A 23,024-nucleotide genomic window follows, 5' to 3' on the forward strand; every position below is an offset into this window, starting at 1 on the left:
ACGGGCTCGCCATAGCCCGTGCTACTTGAAACTTTTTGTTTAGAGTAGCTGAATCTAAAACAACTACTATCACCAAGATCAACACACGGCAAATTGACACATTCATCCACTATATATATATATATCCATACAGCTAGACGATGACCTAAAGGCTGCCCTGACACGGGCTCAAGGTATTTGAGCTCGTGGGCCCCAGGCCGGGCTTGAGGAGTAGGAAAAACTCTTAAGAACCCCCTGCAGGTGAGATCTGGCACGGGAGACATCTCCCGTCACGCAGGGTGCAGTCGCACCTCCACAGATCTCCAGTATCATCTCTTGATACTGGTAATGGCTCAAAAGGGCCACCACTCACGGGCTATTCATGCCCGTACCACCTCTTGGGTGGCTTAATCCTTATCAATCAATCGTGAGATCTGGGATAGGTAGATAGCGATCTCTTAATTGTCAATCTCAAGCACTGCCTCATGTGGTTGAACATGAGAGATTCACTCGGACAAGATGCTGGATCTTACTGTGTTCTTGTGGTGTCCTTTCAAAGGGGACTCGTGCGGCGGAGCAGGTGGCAGTCCTAAGGAACGTGCGTGATGGGAGTGAGACGGATGGCCGGGCGTTCTTGTAATGGAATCAATGCCCGCGGCAGCTCAGAGCGCGGGGCTGAAAGGGTCCACGGCGGCTTGTTTGACATACAATGTGGACTAGCACGGCACTCGAGGACGGGTTTTACTCTACAAAACTCCAGATCTTTCGGGAATCAAACAAGACTGTTTATCACTGATAACTTCAACCCTTCACTTTATAAGTGGATGGAACAGATTACATCCGATCGCACTGGACTTCAGTCTATTACTCCTGATCAGTGGTCACGTGGTTGTATATCTCTCTACTTTGTCACTATTCCGACTTAGAATCAAGTTAATTACGCAGTCGCAATTCTGTAAACGATCGGCAGTCAGGTTGAATGCAAGCATAGCGAGTTTAACATTTTTAGGGGTTTCTACAAGGTGATTGGCACTAATTTGACCATTATTAACATGATGCACATCTGTTCAAAGTGAACTCTCAGGGCAGAATGAAGCTTGGCCTACTCTAGTGGTTTTGTCACTTGAGTGACACGTGTGATAATTGAACACTGAACAGTACGTGTGGGATTACTATAAACCAGTGGAGCGAATATATTATTGGGATAATCTACTCGCTACAGATCTGTAGCGAGTAGATTCTCCCAATAATATACTTGCTACACCAGACACACAACTAACTGGGCACTATCACACTGGGCTAACGACCTGTCAGTGCAAACCATCTGGTTGTTCAACTCGACACCCGTAGCAGGCACTAATATTACTTAGCGAGGCGGTCGGTTTGTCATAATCGATCACAAGGCAACAAAGTATGAGAGAGAGGTTTAACATGTGTAAATGGCCGGCTCAACACATCCACACCACTTCCATCGGAATTCGTAGTCTGCTCCAGGCTATGAATGGTGTAGTTCCCTTGTTGACTATTACTTCATCTCGCATGCAGGCAGTTCCCGTGGCAATCGGGTTCGAATCCCGAGCGGGGCAGAAATGGTTAGCCACATTTCCTTTCATTTAATGCGTCTGTTCACCTAGCAGCAAGTAGGTACTCAGGAGTTAATCAGCTTGTTGTGGGGCGGCATCCTGGGCGGGGTCAGTAATTAGACCCTTGGGGGGGGGGAACCTGGATAAAAGCCTAAAGTGCATGAATACACTCTGGCTTCCTGTCCCCCCGACACAGTGAATTATAATCAAGTTATAGATAACAAGAAGGGGAGAAGAACTCCCAGAACCCCATCAAGGAGGTATTAAGAACTCTGTAGCAATTTCATGCTCATACAAATAGAAATGAAACATTTTTAATGTAATAAACTTACACTTTTCATCACAGGATCATCATCTAAAGTGTCATCGTTGGTGAGAAGCAGCCGCGGCGGCTTGTCAAAGGTTGCCCACATTATTCCAGAGTTGTATTTTGTTTACGGTGACAGTTCTTTTGCTAATGAGGTTACACATTTCTTTGTCAATAAAAAGGAAATAGTACAGTATACTGAATATATATAAATTATATGCAAAAAAAATTTCTTGAGAGAACATAAAAGGTGTGTGTGTGTTGGGGGGGAAAATACTTCGAATGACACATTTATGGGTGATCTCTTTGCAGGTGCTGCCAATATGCTGACGTGCCCCAACTGCCACCATGTGCTGGCAGCCCACTCCTGCTGTGGGATGACTTTACTACCACCCTCCCTGCAGCACTGCCCGAGTCCACCATCCAACACTGCCTCCCTGGCCTCGGCGCCTCCCGGTACCCTCTTCATGGGTTCTTCTCTAGGCCCTGTTTCCTTCAGTGTCGGCAGCACACACCAGCCATCACCACTGGCTACACCTCATGTCAGTGGACACATGTTCCATTTTCCCTCTGTACAGATGGCAAGTTCTGTAGTTTGTCCCAGTCAGTGCCACATGGCATGTCACACGACGGCGCACACGCAGGGGACCTGCAGGGGGGCATGCAGTGGAATGTGGAGGTGGCCAGATAGTGGAGGTCAGATGTCAGCTCATACGGTAACGACACGCATGCACACATCTGGAGGGGGCATAGTTGATGAGAGTGCAGGTATTAAGAGGACTCTGGGAGACATCCGAGACAGTTTCAGCAGTGTGAGAGATTGGGATGATGATCATGTGTTGAGTGCAACAAGGCAAGCTCTAGCAAAGAGTGGATGGTATTGGGAGCGGTTATCTTGGCGTGAAGCAGAAACACTGTTACAGAGCACCAGCTTAGGCACTTTTATTGTTCGGGACTCTGCAGACACCAGGTTCCTCTACTCACTCAGTGTTCAGACAGAACGCGGGCCCACTAGTGTTAGGATCCACTACACTGGTGGCAAGTTTCGCCTTGACTGTGAGTCACATATGGCTTCAAAAGTCCCCGGATTCTCCCATGTCATCACCCTTATTGAACATTACATTCGATTAAATCGAAAGCTGCAGAGGCATGTCTGGGTTGATGCAGAGGGTAAAATGTACTCCCCAATCACAATTAGGCAACCTTTCAAACGGACAGTTCCAACTCTCAAGCATCTGTCTCGCTTGGCGATCAACCAGTCATTTCACCGCTCATATAGTACTGTATGCCTCCCTCCAGCTTTATCTCAGTATATTAATGAGTACCCTTTCTGGTGCTAGTGATGGAAGGGGAGTTTTCGGCAAGTTAATTCTGACTTGCTTCACAAGTGCAGTACTAACAAAGTCCTTGCCATTCTGCCAAATGTTCTGGGATATCAGTGGGGTTATCTGGAGCAGTTATTTAAAAAAATAAAGGATGTTCAAAGGGAGTTTATGAAGCCTTTGATTATTGACGATTAAATTGCCACACTCATTCAGTCAAGAAATCTTAATTTAAGGGCAGCAACCATGGTTCAAATTAGTTTTGCACCAACTGAACACTGAATGTCCAGTTAAAGTTATCAAGGATAGCATCATGACCAAACTAATTATTATAAGACTATCATAAAACCTGCAAGATACCCAGGGTTTATCATCCAAGTGGAGCAATCGATTTTCAGTTTTCATCATCTTCAGAGATGCTATTGTCTTGTGAATGGTAAATGTGTCCATTAATCATTGATCATCACTTTCAGAGCCATTCTATGTAAAATAATTGCTCGAAAAGATTTTATATAACTTTTAGACTTTTTGATCTTGTTAATTTTTAAAAATGGACAAAAAGATAACTGAAGTTGTAGTAAACCATATATGATTTCCATTAATAAATGTCACATGTGTGAAGACTTACTGCAGTTCACATTTGTTTAGTGACTTTACAATATTCAGGGATTTGGAATGTGTGTATGCCAATGATCTGAGAGGAGACCTTCTTTCCAATAAGTTTAGGATAGTTTTGTCTTTACATGGCACTGTAAGAGCTTCCAAATAAAGTTAATAGGGTTCCATTTAAGTTAAGCTTTGTATATTGTATTTAAAAAAAATAATTTTTGCAGGCGTGTTTTAACACACTTTTCTTATATACTTTAATTAAATTTGTATTCTTAAGATTGAATTAATGTACTGTACATTTTTCAATTAAATATCTTGAGCACACAGTATAGGTATAAAAATTACAGTACATTCCCAAATCATTTGTTTCATGTTTGGTAATAAAAATTCTAAGTATAGCAAGCAACATGAAGGAAAAGGGATGTTTTAGTGCAAATGTTCATGATTTGGTGAAGTACATTTGTAATTAATTATTTGGAAGGGTTCATCTCCACCCTAAGCATTTTTTATATTAAATGCAATGGTTGATCTAAATGTTAGTCTTGAATAATTAATTAGGTTTTCATCTGATATTTCTGTTTATTACTAAACCATAAGGAAGCATTAAGAGCAATTCTAGTGCCCTGACATTTAGTTCTGTGAAGGAAAAGTTTATATCTGAAGAGAAGTGTCTTATGGTAAATAATATCCCCTTTCTACTCTTAAATTTGTGTGTTTTTGTTTTTCTTTCGGTACAAAAATTGATCGAGGAAACTATTTTCTTGGAGACAGACTTCTTAAAAATGTAGTTGCCAATGACTTAAAAAACCATAACTTTGTAGTATTTTTTGCCTTCTGACAAGTTAGATATGGTTAATATATTTAATATTTTTCGAAAAGCTTTTGTAAATTAATCAGTTTGTAAATTATTGCATGAAATAGATTTGTTATTTTTCTTACCATGCAGAAATCTTGTCTCTGTTAATGCTTCCATTTTCATGCTTGTATATAGTCTTGTGAAGAATTCAGTTATGATATAATGTAAATAGGTAGACTTCCTATGGACTGAACATATCCAGTTTTTCAATATACTGTACTGTACTGTAATGGTAATGTCAAAAGTAATAACTTTCTAGGATTTTTTAACCATGTGGAAATTTCTTTATAGGCATTGATGACTACACCATATTCATTATTTTTAAATACATGTCAATCTCGTATAGGCTTAGATAATCTGAATGAACTTGCATCCATTTATGAGGTGCCAAATCCAAGAGAATTTAGTTTTCTTACAACTAATGAGATGTCATGTGTCCACATGAGTAGCATGAGGTCATGTGTCCCTCTGAGTAGCACTTATGTCTGTTTCCCCCCCCCCCCCCCTTTGTGTACAGTGTCCTGGGATAGCTAATATGTAAATACTGTATACTCCATCTTCTCTTTTTATTGTAAGATAATCATCATGTTATGCTTTTATATTTATCTGTATTTTTGTAGATTTCGTAGTTGATCAAGTAATGTGTGTGAGCACATTAGGGATGGAGGGACCAGACTGTCCACGATAGAGATCCTGACTTGGCATAAAGCAGCTGCCACTAGAATCATTTCTTGTTATTTATACAGGGTTATGTAAATACTAATTTAATTTGTCTATAAATAAACTCTTCCATTTTTACATAATATTGATAAAATGATTATTGCTAGACATTTCTTCTTGCAGTAATTTTGTGAATCATAACCACATGCCTGCTAATATAAGGTACACCACAAACCAGTATTAAATGCCTCTCTACTATCGGTAGCATGATATCAGCATCTATTGAACATCGGGAAGATTAAATGATACGTCTTGGCCTCCAAGTGATAAAATTCGATAACTTGAATTAAGCAAGTAAATGCTGCACTTAGCTCGGTACCACAAAGAAAGCTAAATTTGCCAGCTTTCCTCCTCTGCATTAGAAGTGGCTGAATATTTCACAAAAAAGGGATTTTACTTTCTGGTATTATGTCTAAGATATGATGCATGAATAATTAGATTTAACCTTTAACAGATTATGCACGATGTTATCCTTTATACAAATTTCTTTGCCATTAGTTGAACTGTATTAGGCATCAATTTACCCAATTAAAGTGCAGCTGAACAGATTCTTCTTTCAAACTATACTCTTGGTTATTGCTTAGACTGTACAGTGGTACCTCGGCTTAAGAGTGCCCCTGGTTAAGAGTTTTTCGGGTTACGAGCAAGATTTGCTCGGAAAATTTGTATCGGGATATGAGGGCTGCCTCAGACTACGAGGGTGTTGATACGCGTACGGGCTGACTAGAGCATGGTGGCATGGTGATCGCCGCTCAGTTTACCAGTGCTTTGCACACGGTGACTATCCCGCCTCAATTATTCACCCGGGATTTACAGTGTTTTGTTGGATATTTGGCCATTCGAACATAAAAGTAGTTATATATCTCGCAATGGGTCCCAAGAAAGCCAGTGGTAAGGTTCAACTTAAGAAAATAGTTGAGTAGAGGATGTCCGTTCCTCGTTAAGAAAATGTGTGAAGTATGGGAAGAACTGCAAAGTTTTGTTGAAAAAACTCACCCAGATAAAGCTGTAGCAGGCCGTTGCATTGACCTTTTAAATGACAATGTGATGTTTTACTAGAGACAAGTGTTAAAATGGTGGGAAAAAACAAGTCTTTAGACAGATTCTTAGTAAGACAAGCAAGCAGTGAGCCACAAGCAGGTTCTAATGGTATGCAGGCAAAACGTGCCAGTGTGTGCACACCAGTGAAGTCCTCACCGCCTGATGTTATAATGGAAGGAGACTCCCCTTCCAAACAGTAACACCTCTCCTCTTTCCCCCTCCTCACCATCTTCCATACGCTAACAGCAGTCATCAGCAAGGGTAAGTAATAACTTGAACATAGTTTTGTAGTGTAGATTTCGATGAATTAGGTATAAAATTTAGTTTGAAGTGAGGTTTTTGGGTAGTCGGGAACGGATTAATTAATTAACCATTACATATTTCTTATGGGGAAATTAGCTTTGGTTTACGAGTTTTTGGGTTACGAGCCGTCTCCAGGAACGGATTAAACTCTTAAACCGAGGTACCCCTGTATATTCTTGTTCATCTTTTGTTTAATTATGAGGTACATATTAAAAAGGCTAAGAGTTTAACAATTTCATGCAATTTCATCATATGCAATTAAATTCTTCTGGCCTTTTAAATATCAAACCATGTATTTCATTCATCTTCTGCTAAGGCATTTTTGTCATCATTTGATCTTCCTGAAGTTATCATTGATATAGGAAAGTTATGATGCTTGACTTTTTTTTCCGTAAAGTGCAGAAATTAGAGTAAAACGTCATATCTTGACAAACCATGCAAGTAGACTGTAATCTTGCATCTAGAAGAGCATCATCATTTGAGAAAACCTTTCTACCATTTACTTCCAATACCCTGAAAATCCACTAGACACATCCCTCAATTCTTGGTCGACAAGCCATCACTTATTTCTAGTATTCTCAACTTCAGCCTTTGTTGGTGTCACGCATCACATCATAATAATAAGTGAATATGCTAAAGAGAATTTTTAGTCTATCCAGTTTTTACCTTAGCAGCTACAAATACACACCAGCCAACAACTATGTACGGGTAGGTGATCTTGATCCTCTCCCCTTTCTTCTGGGTAAGGCTTCGAATTCACATGTAGTTAGAAGTTATTTATTAATTTTACACTTAGATAAGGCTTTTAGTTTTATGCCCTTTCCATAAATGCACTACAGTAATAATCAAAGTACTGTAGTGCATTTTCCAAATAGGTTATTTCTGTAGCGCAAATATTTATTGCATTATGAATTAAGTGAATTGAAGTTGCACATTGTATAATATATGATGAATATGTATGAACTGTATTTTTATAATGACTAGTTTCACAAAAAGTATATTAATATAACTTATTACTTTACGTTCTTATAATGAAGCTTTACCCGAACCAAACAAGTGCTGCAGAAGATCAGTGTGGTTCACATTGGCATTTTTAGTTACGTCAGTTGCTGCAACTAAATTTATTTACTAAATCAATGTTGATAACTGGCAAAATACTTAACGAGGAATTTTAATAATGGTTTTCATATTTTTGTAATGTCAGTTACAAGCATAAGAGTGTGGTTGTGTGGGACAATGCAATCATATTTATTGCCTTACAGTGATCTTCGCTCACTTGAGTCTTATGGTGCAGAATCTTACAATGGTGCAGAATGTGCATTTGGTGGTGTTTACACCCTTAGGATCATAATACTCGTGATAACCGACATCTTCTATTACCGTAAGTGTTACTGATGACTTAAAATTGTCAGAAACGAAATTTGTTTGAATGTAAATGTACTGTACTGTGTTTTTTAAATTTTATTTTCTACATTATTCAACTTCTTATATTTATTATGATAAACTTTAGTACTGTACTGTAATTCTTTTATTGTGCTGTTTCTGGGCAATATGTAAAGCCCAAGGTAATATACAATACTTGTGTTGTAAGGGAAACTAACTTTTGAGAAAAATAATAGTACAAGTAAGGTTTTATTATGTGACAATAGTGTCATTTCATGCAATTAAAATTTTCCCCTAAATTAATAATCTTGTGGTGGATCCTTACCAGTATGTCCTACTTAGTATGAATTAGGAATGTTAGTACTGCATTGCTACAATACAATAGCTTTCTAATTGTATGAAACATTACTTACTTACTGGCCTTGAAAGTTTTGTAATACAGTAGCATAATTTTGTTTAAAATGTTTTATTAATGATTGTGATCATTTGCCGGTAATAAAGACTTGACATCAGAGCTGTGAAAAGCACATTGAGTGTGAGGCTAACAGAACTGATACTGTGGCTCAGACTTGAGTAATGTGGTGTAGTGTAGGGTTAGACAGCACGCACAAGGTAGACACAACATTCCAAAATTAAAATTGGTGAGTTAGTGCCCACAGACATTACCAGCTTCTTGGAATCAAAACATGGTGCCTCTATGCATATTTTAAAAGATGTAATGCCACACCCAAAAACATGCCCGAGAACACACAAAGGAATGTAAGTGGTGAAATAATATCTAGAATGAGAATAGGGCTATGCATACAATTAAAGTGTACAGATGAGAAAGTGTAGTTGGGAGACAGGAACATTAGGAGCAGATGTTTGGTGGCCGAAAGTTGGGGTGTAATCATGGGGGTGTAATGAGGGTTAAGATAGCATGTGCATTAGTGATGGAATAAAAGGCAACATATCTCCCCCATGTTCATCTGTTGTTGCAGGGAATGAGGCAGTGGTGCTATCAAACATAAGCTGGTAGCTTGTAAACCCGAGTCTCTAAGTTCGTTGGGTGTATTCTCGTGTGATGCGTGTTACGTTCTGTGTATGTTGTTTTGTATGTGCATTTAGGACCAAATTTTATTTTCTTGTAATCCTAGGCTGCTCACCTATTGCTGCCTGCTCGCTGCCAATCATCCATCTATATAAGCACTATGCACTTGGCTCAACTGGTGTTGTTTTTTCCACTCTAGCCTTCTAGTAACTCTAGTTCCATTGGTTATAATAACTAATCTAAATTAACTAGTTTTGTATTATGTTACTCTACTGGTGAGTCTAGGACATACGAATACTCTATAAATGTGAATTCCATTTATGCCAGGCAAGGCCTCTTATATCACTGTAGTAATGGGTCTGCAAACATGGAGAGGGGGGGGGGGGAATTTACAACACTTGCAGACCTTGTTGGTTTTTCTCAGGAATACCACAAGAAGTGGTTTTGGATTAGATAAGGAAATAGCCAATTGTAAAGGCACAAACTGGTAAGTCATACTCTAGAGTACGAACTCTCAAAACTCATCCTTGCTTGCTTATAATACTGTATAGCTATGTTCCTTTAAACCAAGGATGTAGAATCAATGTGCATTTATAAACACTTCAAACATGAGTGACCACATGGGACCGGTACCATATTTTTGCAATGGTGGGACTCGAAACACAATCAAAGTGCATGCATTACATTTATTTAAACATGGGAAAAGTGATAATACACTAACAAGGAAAAATCTCGCTCACCAAATTAACGATTACAAATCCCGTCACTTGGATATAAATGGAGGTAAATAACATCACAGTGTGGTGGGCACCTTTCAGCTGACACTTGTAATTCATGTTCTTTGACTGGCAAACCTGTAGAATATTTTCTAGTACAGTACTAATATTTAGTTCACTTCAAGGGGACAAATCTGAAGTCTTGGAAAGCTCTGCATTTTTGTATTGCAGAAATTGAGCATCAGAAATGTGTTAAAATAATAATAATTCATTGTCAGGGGACAGGAAGCCTGAGTGTATTTTTACACGTTAGTGTTTTATCAAGGTCCTCCCCCAAAGGTTGAATAACTTACCCCACCCAGGATGAAACACCACAGCAAGCTGACTAACTCCTGTGTACCTACTTCCTGTTAGGTGAACAGAGCCATTAGGTGAACGGAAATGTGCCTGAGCATTTCTGTCCCGCCTGGGATTCGAACGTGAAATTCTAGATTGTGTGTCAAGAACAAGCCCGACTGCACTGCCAGGACCCTTCTTTTAATTTACTCATTATGTGGTGCTGAGATTGGACTAGGCAGCTGTGGTATGGAGCTAGTGTTACCATGTAGCTAAACTAAAGTTAGTTATCTTATTAAATAGATTCTGGTGAAACTAGAGATGGGAAAATATTGACAATCACATACAAAATAAGAAGGTTGCAGATAGTTGATGAAACTTATTATTGCACATCTCAGCAATGAGGAAATGAGTACAAAATAAAGAAATTATGCCTGAAATGCTGTGTAGTAGTGGCTTCATGTAATGTGCACTTTTTACCAACAAATTCTCTGGGTACTTCCAAGCAAATGCCTTAAACAACTGGACAACGATACTCTATAAGTAATGTAACCTGGTATTCGACTGAATCCTTTGGGGGTCCTGAGCTAATACCAAATCAAGATTTCATATTACCTGCAAATACTGGTGTGGCATAGGATTTGGTATTAGCTTGATGCCTCGGAGATCCCTAGAGATGTCGAGTCTCGGGTTACATTACTTGCAGGATATCATAGTCCAGTGATTTAAGGTGTGGGCTTGGGAGTACCCAGGGGTGCATGTTTGAATCCTCCTCATGACTCAAACTGATTTTCTCATTGATAAATCACATTAATGTGATTTCTTTTGTGCATTATTAGAAACACAGATGTAGAATGCATATCAAAGTATTTCTTCAGTAAAAGAATAGTTGGGGAAATGGAACTTCCTTTAGGAGTAATGTATGTGCCAAAACTACTACTAGTTTAAGGAGTACATCTGAAAAATGTATAACTATTTGGACACCAGGGGCATAGCTTTTTTCTGTTGTCACAATTAAGCAATTTCAGGTATCAAATTGTGGGTAGAAGCGACCCAAGGTGAGAGAAACTCTTACCTAATGACATGATTGCAGGTATTTGGGAAACTGTTAGTGATATTCCAAGAGTAAAATAACTAAGGAAAGAAAAATGAGGTAAAAATGGCAGGATATTAGTAGAAAAGATGATTTGAAACTGATGGATGAACTGTTTAAGCTGTGGCCATTTTCTGTGGAACCAGCTGCCTGATTTCATGTAGGATTCAGTGTCTGAAATGGCAATCGGTGGAGGTGTTATGAGTGATGAAACAAAAAGACTAGAAAGGCATTTGAGGCTACACAAAAAAAGTGAGGCAGAACAAGACAAGGGGACATGTCTATAGGGTTACCTACCTACCTTGTGGTGGTTCAGAGGATCACTGTTCCCATGGCCCAGTGTCTGACCAGGCCTGGTTGGTTGTCTGGTCAACCAGGATGGCAGGATGTGAATAAAAACAGCAAAGTTGCCTGCAGTAACTCTGGTCTGGTAGAACCAGCAGTTGCATGTTAAAAAAATTGTGCAGGGCCCCAATTTGTTCAAGCTTGGAAAATTCACATACTGTTCTGTACATCCTAACATACTCAGAATCTGGGTTTTATAAATAAATTCACGTTGAACTTGCCCAAATCTAGGGTTGACAGTACAGTAAATCTTGGGAACAGGTCAAACTAATTAAATGCTATGCATGTCAGTAATTATTCTATTCTTCAGATGGTATTAAGAGTTCAGTATATCTTGGCCTAGGGGTCATGATATCAGTCATTGAGATAATCTTGAACACCACAAAGTTAGAATGTGTGTTCTCTTTCAGAGTGTTTACAATTACTGTAGAATACAGTAGTGTATTCAACACTTAAATTTGACAAAAGTTGCCAGATACGTGTACGTACCAGGTGAATCCTGGCCATCACATAATCTCATTGCAGGATTTTAAGTTTATTAGCTCCAGGTATAATTCTTTTCACTATTTGTCAGTGTTTAATGCTACACCTTTCAGAGGTGTGTTAGGTTGGTAAGGTTTCCACTGGATATTAATGTTTTCTTGGTCCCGGTCAATAAAACACTTGGATTAATATCAACTTTTGGTCTGCTATTTCTGTTTTTAGAAGCACATAAACAGAATCATGCTAGGGGGATCCAAACATGCAATGGCATCAAGAGAAACTTAATTTCATATTTATTTTGCTTAGTAGCTACAACATTCATCCAGATGTGCATTCAATGCAACTAGTACACTGTGCAAGTCATTGTATATAATTCCACTATGCTTGTCTTTGTAAAAGTCAATGGCAAGGTTGTGTGTGTTGTTTTTTCTGTGTTTTGTGTCATTCGCTCTGTTGTGGGTTTGCTAAAGTTTGTATGGCCTGCCTCCAATATCAGCACGATAGTTACGAGTTTAACAAACACAAAATTATTATGCTCAGCATTCATGAATCATATGGCCTTTTGTGGAAATGTCAAAATTCATCTGGTTAACATCTGGCAAGTTTCTGGGTGTGTCATGGTGACATATATATATTGCGCTCTGTAGTTGATCTGCTTGGTAAGTACAATGCTAAGTTTTTAAGAGGCTGGTAAGGTTGGACATGTAGGGGCTGCACAAATGTTCATTCTTGAACTTAAACATTTGTAAAGTTCCTGATTGTGGCACTCATGGAATGTAATTTTCTTGATGGAAGGCAAATGCAGCATATAGGGTACAAATTGAAATGAATTACCAAAAGAAAGTGGTAAACTAGAATGGTCATATAGAACTATGGTATATATATCTGAAGATAGAACACAATGACACCTTGGACATTATATAGCTATATAGTAATGCAATGTGTAGTACTGTGTACTGTATTGACATTTATTTCAGAGTACTGTAATAGACTAATTAGTTGCATTAACTCAACACACGATGTGAGTCTGAGGGACATGTATGGTAGCTGATGTCTTTTCCGTGCAATTATTCCCTCTGGAATCTTACTGAATGAATATTTTTGATGCTTTAATGCTTTAATTTTCCATCTGAGCCATATTAGCAAAGATAATATGTAGTAAAGAAACAACATAACTTTCCTCCTCAACTTTGTGTTATTTGCTTTATCAATACTGTATTTTCTAAGTTTCTGTAAATTTAGATGCTTTTAAGCTATTGCATCCTAGCAATTTCCACTCTGAACTCATTATTGTAATCTACTTAAAACCTACACATTATAATATTGTTTGTAGTTATATTTTAATTTTAGTTATTGTATTGATAATTGTCAATATAGTGAAAGCCACATTTAAAATTAATTATCATGAGTTATTAAGGTACAGGATGGATCAAAACCTTATTTTAATTAAAAATCATTTGTTGCCCAAAGAATTTTCTCCAATCTTGGAATGGTTGAAGCCTGCTGTATACAGGCTTCATCACTGTTGTGTAAATAAAGCAGTTGCCAGTCACATAACTTACAAACAATAAAGGAGCAACAGGAATTTAAGTTATTACTGTAGTACTTTGCTGCCATGCACGATGAGAAAAGCAGAGGAAAACGCGAACAACATGGAGAGGTGCGGGTAAAAAATATAGATATAAAAAAATTAGGCAGGTATGAAGGAGTGTGTGGGGTGAGAATACTCGCCTGACCACAAATTAGTGCTGTACTGTACCGTGGAACCTCGATAGAATGTGTTAATTATTACTGGATCAGTTCAGTGCTTGCAAAGTTTCCATTATATTGAATCCCCTTTTTAAATCAAATGTTTGTGGTTTTTATTACTGCAAATTATACAACATACTGTAATATAAAACATAAACACTGCATCTTTACTATAAATTAATACAAATATGATAAAAGCTGTAACTCTTATTCATTTATCTAAAGCACTGTTTCTGCAAGGTGTTTCCTGATGGTGACTCCTTGGTGCTTTCTAACTAACAATCTGCACCCAATTCAGTCCATGCCAGGCCCTTGCGTGTGATGTACAGTAAGCCTACCTGGCACCAGAGGCCAAAAGGAGCAGGGGATCATAGATCACACTAACCAAGAAAAGATCACTAGAAAGAAAAGGAGGGGGGGGGGGACACAAACAGCATGGTAAACAAAGCATAGAAAATGAGACAGCAAAACAAATCCTCGTCACGGCCCTCGTGGATTTGTTCACGAGACGGCAAAAGTCCTGTGACTCTCAAATAGCCTAGTAATGAAGCAGTTCTCTTGTTCCACCTGCACACAACCAGGGGGAAGGACTGTGCACTTTCCTCATCAATCCAACAGACTCGGCACCTCAGTTATATTGCCTGGTGCTAAAGTCTGTGATGTTTTCTGTTACGCTCCTCTTCTACTCGAGAACTCTTCGGGTTCTGATTTTTCGTGCAAGTACTGGCTATCCTGGACACACTTTTGACCTGCATGGGACATTTGCTTGTGTATTTGCCATGCGTTTGTTACATAATTCATGCATTGTATGTATATCTTACTTATTGCATGGACTCTGTTTACCTTGAACTGCACATAGAACACACACACTTTACTGGCCAGGTTTCTCTGTATACATTGGATGTAGCTTAATGCTGATATAGTTGCCCAAGGATTGGCCCCTTTGTCTTTTCAGAATCCAGTTTTGGACACATGCCTGGAGTGATCATCTCTAGGTGTTCACTGGCGTTACCCCCTGCTGCCTGGCCAAAGTTATTTTCTCCATGGGGTTCAGTTAGCTGTCTGAGAAGCTGGCTTACAGTTCAAAGGTGCTTTGCCCTTAGCAGTGCATGGGGGTTTGACTCCTCTGCAAGGCTTTGTGGATGGGGGCAGTGGGTTTCTGCATAAGGGTCACATAGGTTGTTTGCGTGCTCAATGTGTAGTGCTACTCTCAACCTTAGCTTCAACATATGTCCCTAGGCAGTTTCAGCTTTTTCAATATTGTGTTCCTGCTTGGTCAACCCTTCAGGACCTCCAAGCCCTTTTCCAGCCCTCCAATGCTTCCCCTCACTGGATGAATTTGAAGAATTTGCCTCGGTTTTTTATGTATTCTGATGACCATTCTTACTGTCTTGGTTATTCCTCCTGTTGGACGGGGAATATGTTCCACCCTGAAGCCTGCAACATTTCGTATCATTGTCTCCATTTTAGCTGAGCCTCCGTTTAGGGGGACTGCTTATCAGACAGCTGCCACTTTACTGGCCAGGTTTCTCTGTATACATTGGATGTAGCTTAATGCTGATATAGTTGCCCAAGGATTGGCCCCTTTGTCTTTTCAGAATCCAGTTTTGGACCAATCCTTATATTGTACTTACCCCAAGTTTGCTTCTCCATCTTCTTTCCTGGGGGCTTCCCTCTTTACTCAAAGTTCTGAAATGTCTGAAGGATTTGAAGTCGATTAAATGCAAATGCTTCTTATTGATTGTGGTATGAGGTTCCTGGTCCATCCTGGCAGTGAGCATTTCCCGTTGTTTACTTGTGACCCTGGCATGGTCTTTGCTATACCAGAACCCTTAAGTGGCGTGAGGCAAGTTCGGTCTGCCAGGTGTTTTTGGGTGATGCTTACCTGGAGAGGATTCAGAGAGTTCTTCTTGGCTGTTGCTTGAAGTGGTCTGCAGGCACATATATATCCACTACAACCCAGTTGGTCTGGCACTTTTTGCAAGAACTTGCAAGCCAATACTCCCAATGCACTGCTTTTAGTTATATCTCCTTTTTTCTGAAGTTCCTTTGTCTGGGAGTGTTTCTTCAAGGCTTTGTTTTAGTTGGGCCTTGTTTCTGTTGTTCTGTTGGGAGTCATACTCTCCTCCAGAAATGGGGATTTTGGTCCTTTTTGTTTCTTCTTTGCTATCAGCTTTCTCCTTCCTTTAATGGCCAAGAATGAGATGACTCGTTTCCAGAGTGGTCCTTTGGTGATTGATGCTTTGTTAGTTCAGCCCGGGGTGCATACCCCGACTACAACCGGGGTCTGGTTGCAGTTGTTCGGCACTATCTGCGCCACTAGTGATGCACGAATAGTGACACTGGATCCAGTGCCTGGGATTCTGTATTCCAGGGTTTTTCTCTCGGGTTATCTGCAGTGTTATCAAGTTTAGCTAGCCTGTAGTTTTCCCTTGGGCTCATGATCATAATTTTTGCAGCTCTGTTATTCTTGTATTGGGCAGATATTCGGGCTTGGATTTTGGAGATCCAACAGTGTGCTGGATGACTTACTTGATGAACATTCTTCGTTCATGCTGAGCTTGAGTGGCTTTGAGGTGGTTAACTTGTTGCCAACTCCCCTTTTCCTTTCACCAGTTGATTGACAGTTGAGAGGCGGGACCAAAGAGCCAAAGCTCAACCCCGCAAGCACAAATAGGTAAGTACATTCTGATACTCCTCTGCCTCTGGTGAGTACCCCTCTTGTTTTTCCATGGTGACATAGCACCAAGGAGCCACCAATAGGAGTCCTCCCAGAAAACCATTAATTATAATGAAAGGCCTTTTAGGTATGTCCTTGGTGACTCCTCAAGACCCTTACTTTCCCATTCGGGGGCTTTGGTTTTCTTTCATCCTTGCTATATGGCCGAGGTGTTTAAGCTGGTAAATCATGGCACAAGGTGCACAGTCCCCTGGTATTGCACAGTTGGAACTAACGAGAGAACTACTTCATGACCAGGTGGTTCACAAGTCTTGGATTCAATGTCCCATTTTCTATGCTTTGTTTACCTTCATGTTTCTATATACTGGCTTGCCCCACCTTTCCGATGACCTTTCCATGGTTAGAGTAACCTACAATTCCCTTCTAATTGCACTTCATTAGAGGAGGATGCTAGGTTTTGGCCTCTGGTCCTTCATAGGCTTATGACTTGCAAGGGACTGGTGTAGATTGATTTAGGTGGAGTTTGCCAGGTAGAAAGCATCAAGGAGCCATCAAGGACTCTCCAGAAAGGGGCATTTCATTACATTCAACTCTGATTTATGTTTTTGTGAGTTGTCTAGTTTATTAAGGCTTCCTCAATTATTCAGGTCCCCTGATGCAAATATGCTTCAGTGGTGAATTCTTGTGGATCACCAATAGTTCAGTTTTATTTCAATCCATTCTGTCGGAGCTCCACTGCATTACTGTACCAGGAGAGTTGGGTGTTGGAAGAGTACAGTATGATCTCTTGATGAAAGGTGATTCAATTGTTTTCCCTTCACTATTGCTTCCCTGGATAACAGATGGAGCTAATCTATCTGGAGAGCGAAGCTTTAACTTAATATCAATCTCTTGCAGAGAATAATTTGCAATAATGTGGCTAAAAATAAATAACACTTCCTAAATATATGAAAAGGTGATCGTTTCACTCCATCCTGGAGCCTTAACAGTTACGACTTGATGAGTGTCCAGGATTGACTGATGTCATTAATTTCCTTTCTTTTCATGTATCTGGGTTGGGTTATTTATGTCTTATGACTGACAATCTTAAGATTAATGGAGATAATACAGTATTGAATACTACAGTAAACCAAAATCTCTTGCTAAAAGTGAATGCTTGTGATTCTGGACCTGATTATTGCTAATAGTTTACATTGAAACTGACTAGTATAAATTGTATACAAATATTTTCTAAACATAAAATATAAAGTAGATGTAATGATACCATGTGCATTGAAAGGTACAGTATTTATAAACTGTAAGTGAGGTTTGGGTCTTAAAAATTCTTTGCCGAATCATTTTGTAGAATTACTTGGACATTTTTGCTTTTGACAATGTAAACCCATAACCCAAAAATGTCGGCTTTTGTATTCCCCCAAAATTAAACTGTCGCTTCCCATGAATAACTATTCGGCTACCACTGATTACCACCAGCATAAAACAAAATACAATACTGTATGTGTGTATAAACTACCTGCACAGTCTTTTATATTTATAAAATATTGGTTAATAGGTAACTTTTTAAAGGGTTCTGCACTTAACTAATTGTGCATGTGCTACTCTGTACCACTGATTTTGGGGTGAGGATGCAATTCTCGTACTGATAATTAATGTCTTGACCTGATATTTTTCACTTTTTTTTTTTTGTTTGCCAACTGAAGTAAAAATAGTTTCCAGATCTAGAGAGCTTTATTGGAGGACTCTGAGTAGGTCCCCCAAGTTAAGTGGTGAGCCAGCCAAGACTTCAGGAGATGCATCTGGTACCTTACATCCAACCTTACCTGAAGGAAGCCAGGACCAGACTGGGAGGGAAGCTTGGCAAACAGAGATGTACTCAAAACCATAAAGCATAAACACAACGAGCAATTGTTTGAAGGGAAATACATACCCAGAAGTAACACAGCCTGCAAATTTTCCAGGGATAGCCAAACTACATACATGTAGATGCCCGAAACTGCCCGAAACGCTGCGCGTACTAGTGGCTTTACAAGATTGTGATTACTATATTATGTATCCTCACAATCCCAATGTACCTTCTTGTATGTATGTATGTATGTATGTGTATATATTGTGACGGTAACGCGTTGGTGTTCGGCTGTTTAAGGCTAGGGGTATGGCCTCGTCACATAGTTATAAAAAAAAATAGAAAAACTGGAACTTCGTCTGTGGTAAGGTAAGGAGAAGACACACAAAACACAAGTAAACTTTAACAATGAAATTTTAATTACGTTAAATAAATCAAAACATGAAAATAATGCACAAACAAATTCTTATAATAAAATCAATCAAAATAATAAGAATAATTAAATGACACAATGAAAAGTTACGTTAAGGCAAAATAACAAGAAGTGCAACACAAAAGTTAAGTGGGAGGTGCTGGAATATTGGCTTAAAGCCACCACCTCTCTCAGTACACGCTAACGTCTAGCTGGGAGGAGTGCTGGCCACGAAAGCACTGAACATTCTGAGGACTGATGTTGGGGCGACCCCAGACATCAGGTAGTATTGGGGGGGGCGAGGCAGGTGCAGCCAGACCGGCGACCAATCAGCGGAGCCGTAGCGATCAACGGGTAGTTTGGTGGTTGGAGTTCGAACAGGTGGCTGGCTGCATACGTTTTGCTCACCCTGGCAAGCCTTGCTGGTGTTGTTGTCGTTGTTGGACATTTCTTCCATAGTCTTTTTATATAATTGTGAAGACGTAATTATGGAGGGAAGAGCAGGCTCAATCTCTTGAAGGAGATTATCGTCACAATATATATATATATATATATATATATATATATATATATATATATGTCTATATATGTCGTACCTAGTAGCCAGAACGCACTTCTCAGGCTACTACGCAAGGCCCAATTTGCCTAATAAGCCTAGTTTTCATGAATTAATTGTTTTTCGACTACCTAACCTACCTAACCTAACCTAACCAAACTTTTTCGGCTTCCTAACCTAACCTAACCTATAAAGATAGGTTAGGTTAGGTTAGGTAGGGTTGGTTAGGTTCAGTCGTATATCTACGTTAATTTTAACTCCAATAAAAAAAATTGACTTCATACATAATGAAATGGGTAGCTTTATCATTTCATCAGAAAAAAGTTAGAGTAAATATATTAATTCAGGAAAACTTGGCTTATTAGGCAAATCGGGCCTTGCATAGTATGCCGAGAAGTGCATTCTGGCTACTAGGTACGACATATATATATATATATTATATATATATATATATATATATATATATATATATATATATTAAATAAATAAATATGTACTGTAAAGTGTAAAACAGAAAATGTACGTTGCAGCCTCTGGTGATCAGGGTTGTCATATTGTGGTAGTCAGGTATATCATGGTTACAGTGTTTACTCTGTGGCAGCTCTCATTTACCTTGTTACCTCTGGGTACTTAACTTTCTTAAAGCAGTTGTTAGTTTTGATGGACTTTATCCTAAGCTCCTGTAGTAGAAAAAGCCTTATTCTGATCCTTATTTGCAGTAGACAAGAGTGGGTTGTGGTAGGATGGGGGTGCCTGGTGCACCTCTATAAGACTTGGTTGGATTAACGCTTGCCTTGGGAAGCTATTGCAGATCCCACCAGGAAAGGGCAGTTCATTATTATACATTTAATTTATACCTGTAATTAATTTACTGATTAAAAATATATCATGTTTGGTCTTTGACAATTTTTAGATCTACAACACTTAAATCAGTATAGGTGAATGATAACACGATTCAATCTTAAGTGATGCTTGAGTATGGCCTTGTAATACTGTAACAAGAATAAAAGAGAATTATAAATGATGTACTGTATCTAAATAAATTGTTTTCAATACCATACAGTGGAACCTCGGTTTACGAATGCCCCACTTTACTAATTTTCTGCTTTCTGAGCTAAATTTCTTTGAAAAAATTGACTCGGTTTACGAGCTTTGCCTCACTTGGTGAGTTTGTTGATACACGTATGGGTCAACTGAGTGCATGGTTCCTGGTGGCAAGGGTAAGGCACACTTCAGTTTACCAGTGCCTCCCGCCTAGTGACAATCGCACTTGAATTCTTTGTATAGAGTTTCATTGTTTTGGTTTTTTTGTTTTGCTTCTGAACCTAAAGGTAATTATTATATATCATGCCATGGGTCCCAAGAAAGTCAGTGATAAGGTTCAACCTAAGAAAACAAATGTGAGGATGACGATAGAGGAAAACAAGATCATTCATTTATTTATTTATTTATTTATTTATGCATATACAAGAATGTACATAAGGAATGTGAGGATACAAATATGGTAATTACAGTCTTGTAAAGCCACTAGCACGCGCAGCGTTTCGGGCAGGTCCTTAATCTAAGAAAATTTTAAGGAAGTAAATACTTGCAAAATTTATAGACAAAAAAATGATAACAGATTACATGGAATGAAAAAAAAGAAGATGAGAGATAATTATAGGTACAGTATATTAAAGCACATAGGTAGCTATGATTGCTCACTATGATTCATAGTGAGACAATGTGATGTCTTGCTACAGACAAGTGCTAAAATGTAGGGGGGGGGGAGTGTCTGTAGACAGATTCTTAGTAAGACAAGCAAGCAGTGAGCCACAACCAGGTCCTAGTGGTATGCCTGCTAAACGTAAGAGAGTGAGTACCCCAGAAATGTCATCACTGCCTGATGTTATAATTTAAAGGGACTCCCCCTTCCAAACACTAACACCTCTCCAACTCCCCCCACTCCTCCTCCCACCCCCTCCTCACTATCTTCCATACACCAAGTCATTAATAAAGGTAAGAAATAACGTGTTCATAGTGTAATACAAAATATTTGTATTATGTATGAAATGTATTTTAAGTCAATCTGTTCCACACTTCCAAAAATATTAATTCAACTTGCATTATTTCTTTTGGGAAAACTACTTTCAGTTTACAAATTTTTGGTTTACTAAGCGTCTGTTGGGAACAGATTAAATTCGTAAACAGAGGTTTCACTGTACTTTGGTAAGTTCAAATTAGGGTCAGAGGTGGCACTGTCTTGTTTGTTCTTTTGACCTAAAATTTCACATGATTCTTCTTAACAATGTCTAATTTTAATATCTAGACAAATATCCTTCTATTTGTTACAGATACAGTAACTAAATTTTTCTTGGAATGAAAACTGACAATGCACAGCCACTTGAAAATGGATTGATTTTTTTAGTACAAGTATTTTTTTTTTATACTTGCGCTAAAAACTGTTATACAGTTATAGAGAAACAAGTTACCCCAATTTTGTAATGCATAGCTTTTTAATATTTTATCACAATAACTGGTTAAAAAATTGCCACTGTAGGGTGTTTTTACAGTTTGCAGTCACGACTGTAGACTAGACAGTGATGGCTGGCTTATTACCAGTCAATGATGAGGTTTATGGCAGACTTTTATTAAAATTTTTGCTTTGTTCTAATAAACTGTATATGGCTTGTTTATTCAGCATAATGCTTGTCAATTTCAACTGGTCGGTGGAGCAATGACCTCGCTTCTTGCAGGTCAGTGTTTGATTCTGGAAAGTCCAAGTGGTTGTGCACTGTTCCATCACTGCATCCTCATATCCCGGCTCCTTGTCTAAATATCCGAACTTAGTCATACTGGCTTAGAACTTTCTCCAAACCTTGCCTGTTTTACCCAACGTACGTCTCTTTTAAGTCCTGCCCTCTTTCAGGGGCTAGTTAACTAAAGGCTACAGATGTGATGTTCATTCAAAATGCACTTACTGGATATTTAAGTAATCATGATAAGAATCTAAGAGTGAAATTTTGGCTTATTACAGTACAAGGTCAAACAGTTTACTTACACAAGATACAAAAAACTATTAGGCCAAAACTGACATGTGAATACTGTTGAACTTTACAAATGGGAATTGCCCAGAGTTTATATTTTTGTCCTCTGTATTTCAAAAAGTGGTGGTTGTCAGTTCCATAATGCATGCCATCAATGAATTTTAATTTATTTAATCCGTGATATAAGTTGTTTTGCCTTCCATCATACAAAAGTTAATATTGTACTATTATGAAACATTACTTCAGTGGGAAAGCATGAACTATCAAAAACTTAATACATGTGAGAGTTACCATTATTGTGCTCCCTAAACCAATCTTTATTACAATGTACAGTTCCCCGTACTCAATAAATATTTATTTTTGTTCTGCTTTCTTTTTTATCCTAGATTACTGTCAGATCATGGTCTGAAAGGTTTTGTGACAACTAGGATGTGCGTTTATTAATGGTGTGATACAGTATTTTGTTCCCCTCAAGAGTGATGCCTTGTGGTGAGGGGGCTCATGACTGAGGTTGAGTGGGGTTGACTCGGTCTCTTCTCAGGATGTTGTGTGACCCCCACATTCCAGATTTTTGCCTTGTCATGATGTGGGGGCTTACATACTGGTGAGGGTTGCTTTGGCCCCCCCCTCTCTGGGTCCTTGTGCATAAGAA

At 38.8% G+C, this 23,024-nt stretch overlaps 1 protein-coding gene across 4 annotated transcripts in view; it reads left to right on the forward strand.

The window, feature by feature from the left end:
• Positions 1-22,736, forward strand: part of LOC123768213 (suppressor of cytokine signaling 3) — a 142,657-nt gene extending 119,921 nt beyond the window's left edge. For 3 of the 4 annotated variants that reach the window (XM_045758648.2, XM_045758650.2, XM_045758649.2), the window contains one exon: positions 2,182-22,736. In XM_045758648.2, coding sequence (XP_045614604.1) covers positions 2,182-3,209 — 1,028 coding nt within the window. In that variant the 3' untranslated portion in view covers positions 3,210-22,736. Of the gene's footprint in view, positions 1-1,728; positions 1,965-2,181 lie in introns of those variants that run through there. The other variant, XM_045758651.2, reaches the window with a different exon arrangement.
• Positions 22,737-23,024: the final 288 nt, after the last annotated feature.

The sequence above is a fragment of the Procambarus clarkii genome, chromosome 59 (assembly GCF_040958095.1).
Source record: "Procambarus clarkii isolate CNS0578487 chromosome 59, FALCON_Pclarkii_2.0, whole genome shotgun sequence".
Taxonomy (NCBI): domain Eukaryota; kingdom Metazoa; phylum Arthropoda; class Malacostraca; order Decapoda; family Cambaridae; genus Procambarus; species Procambarus clarkii.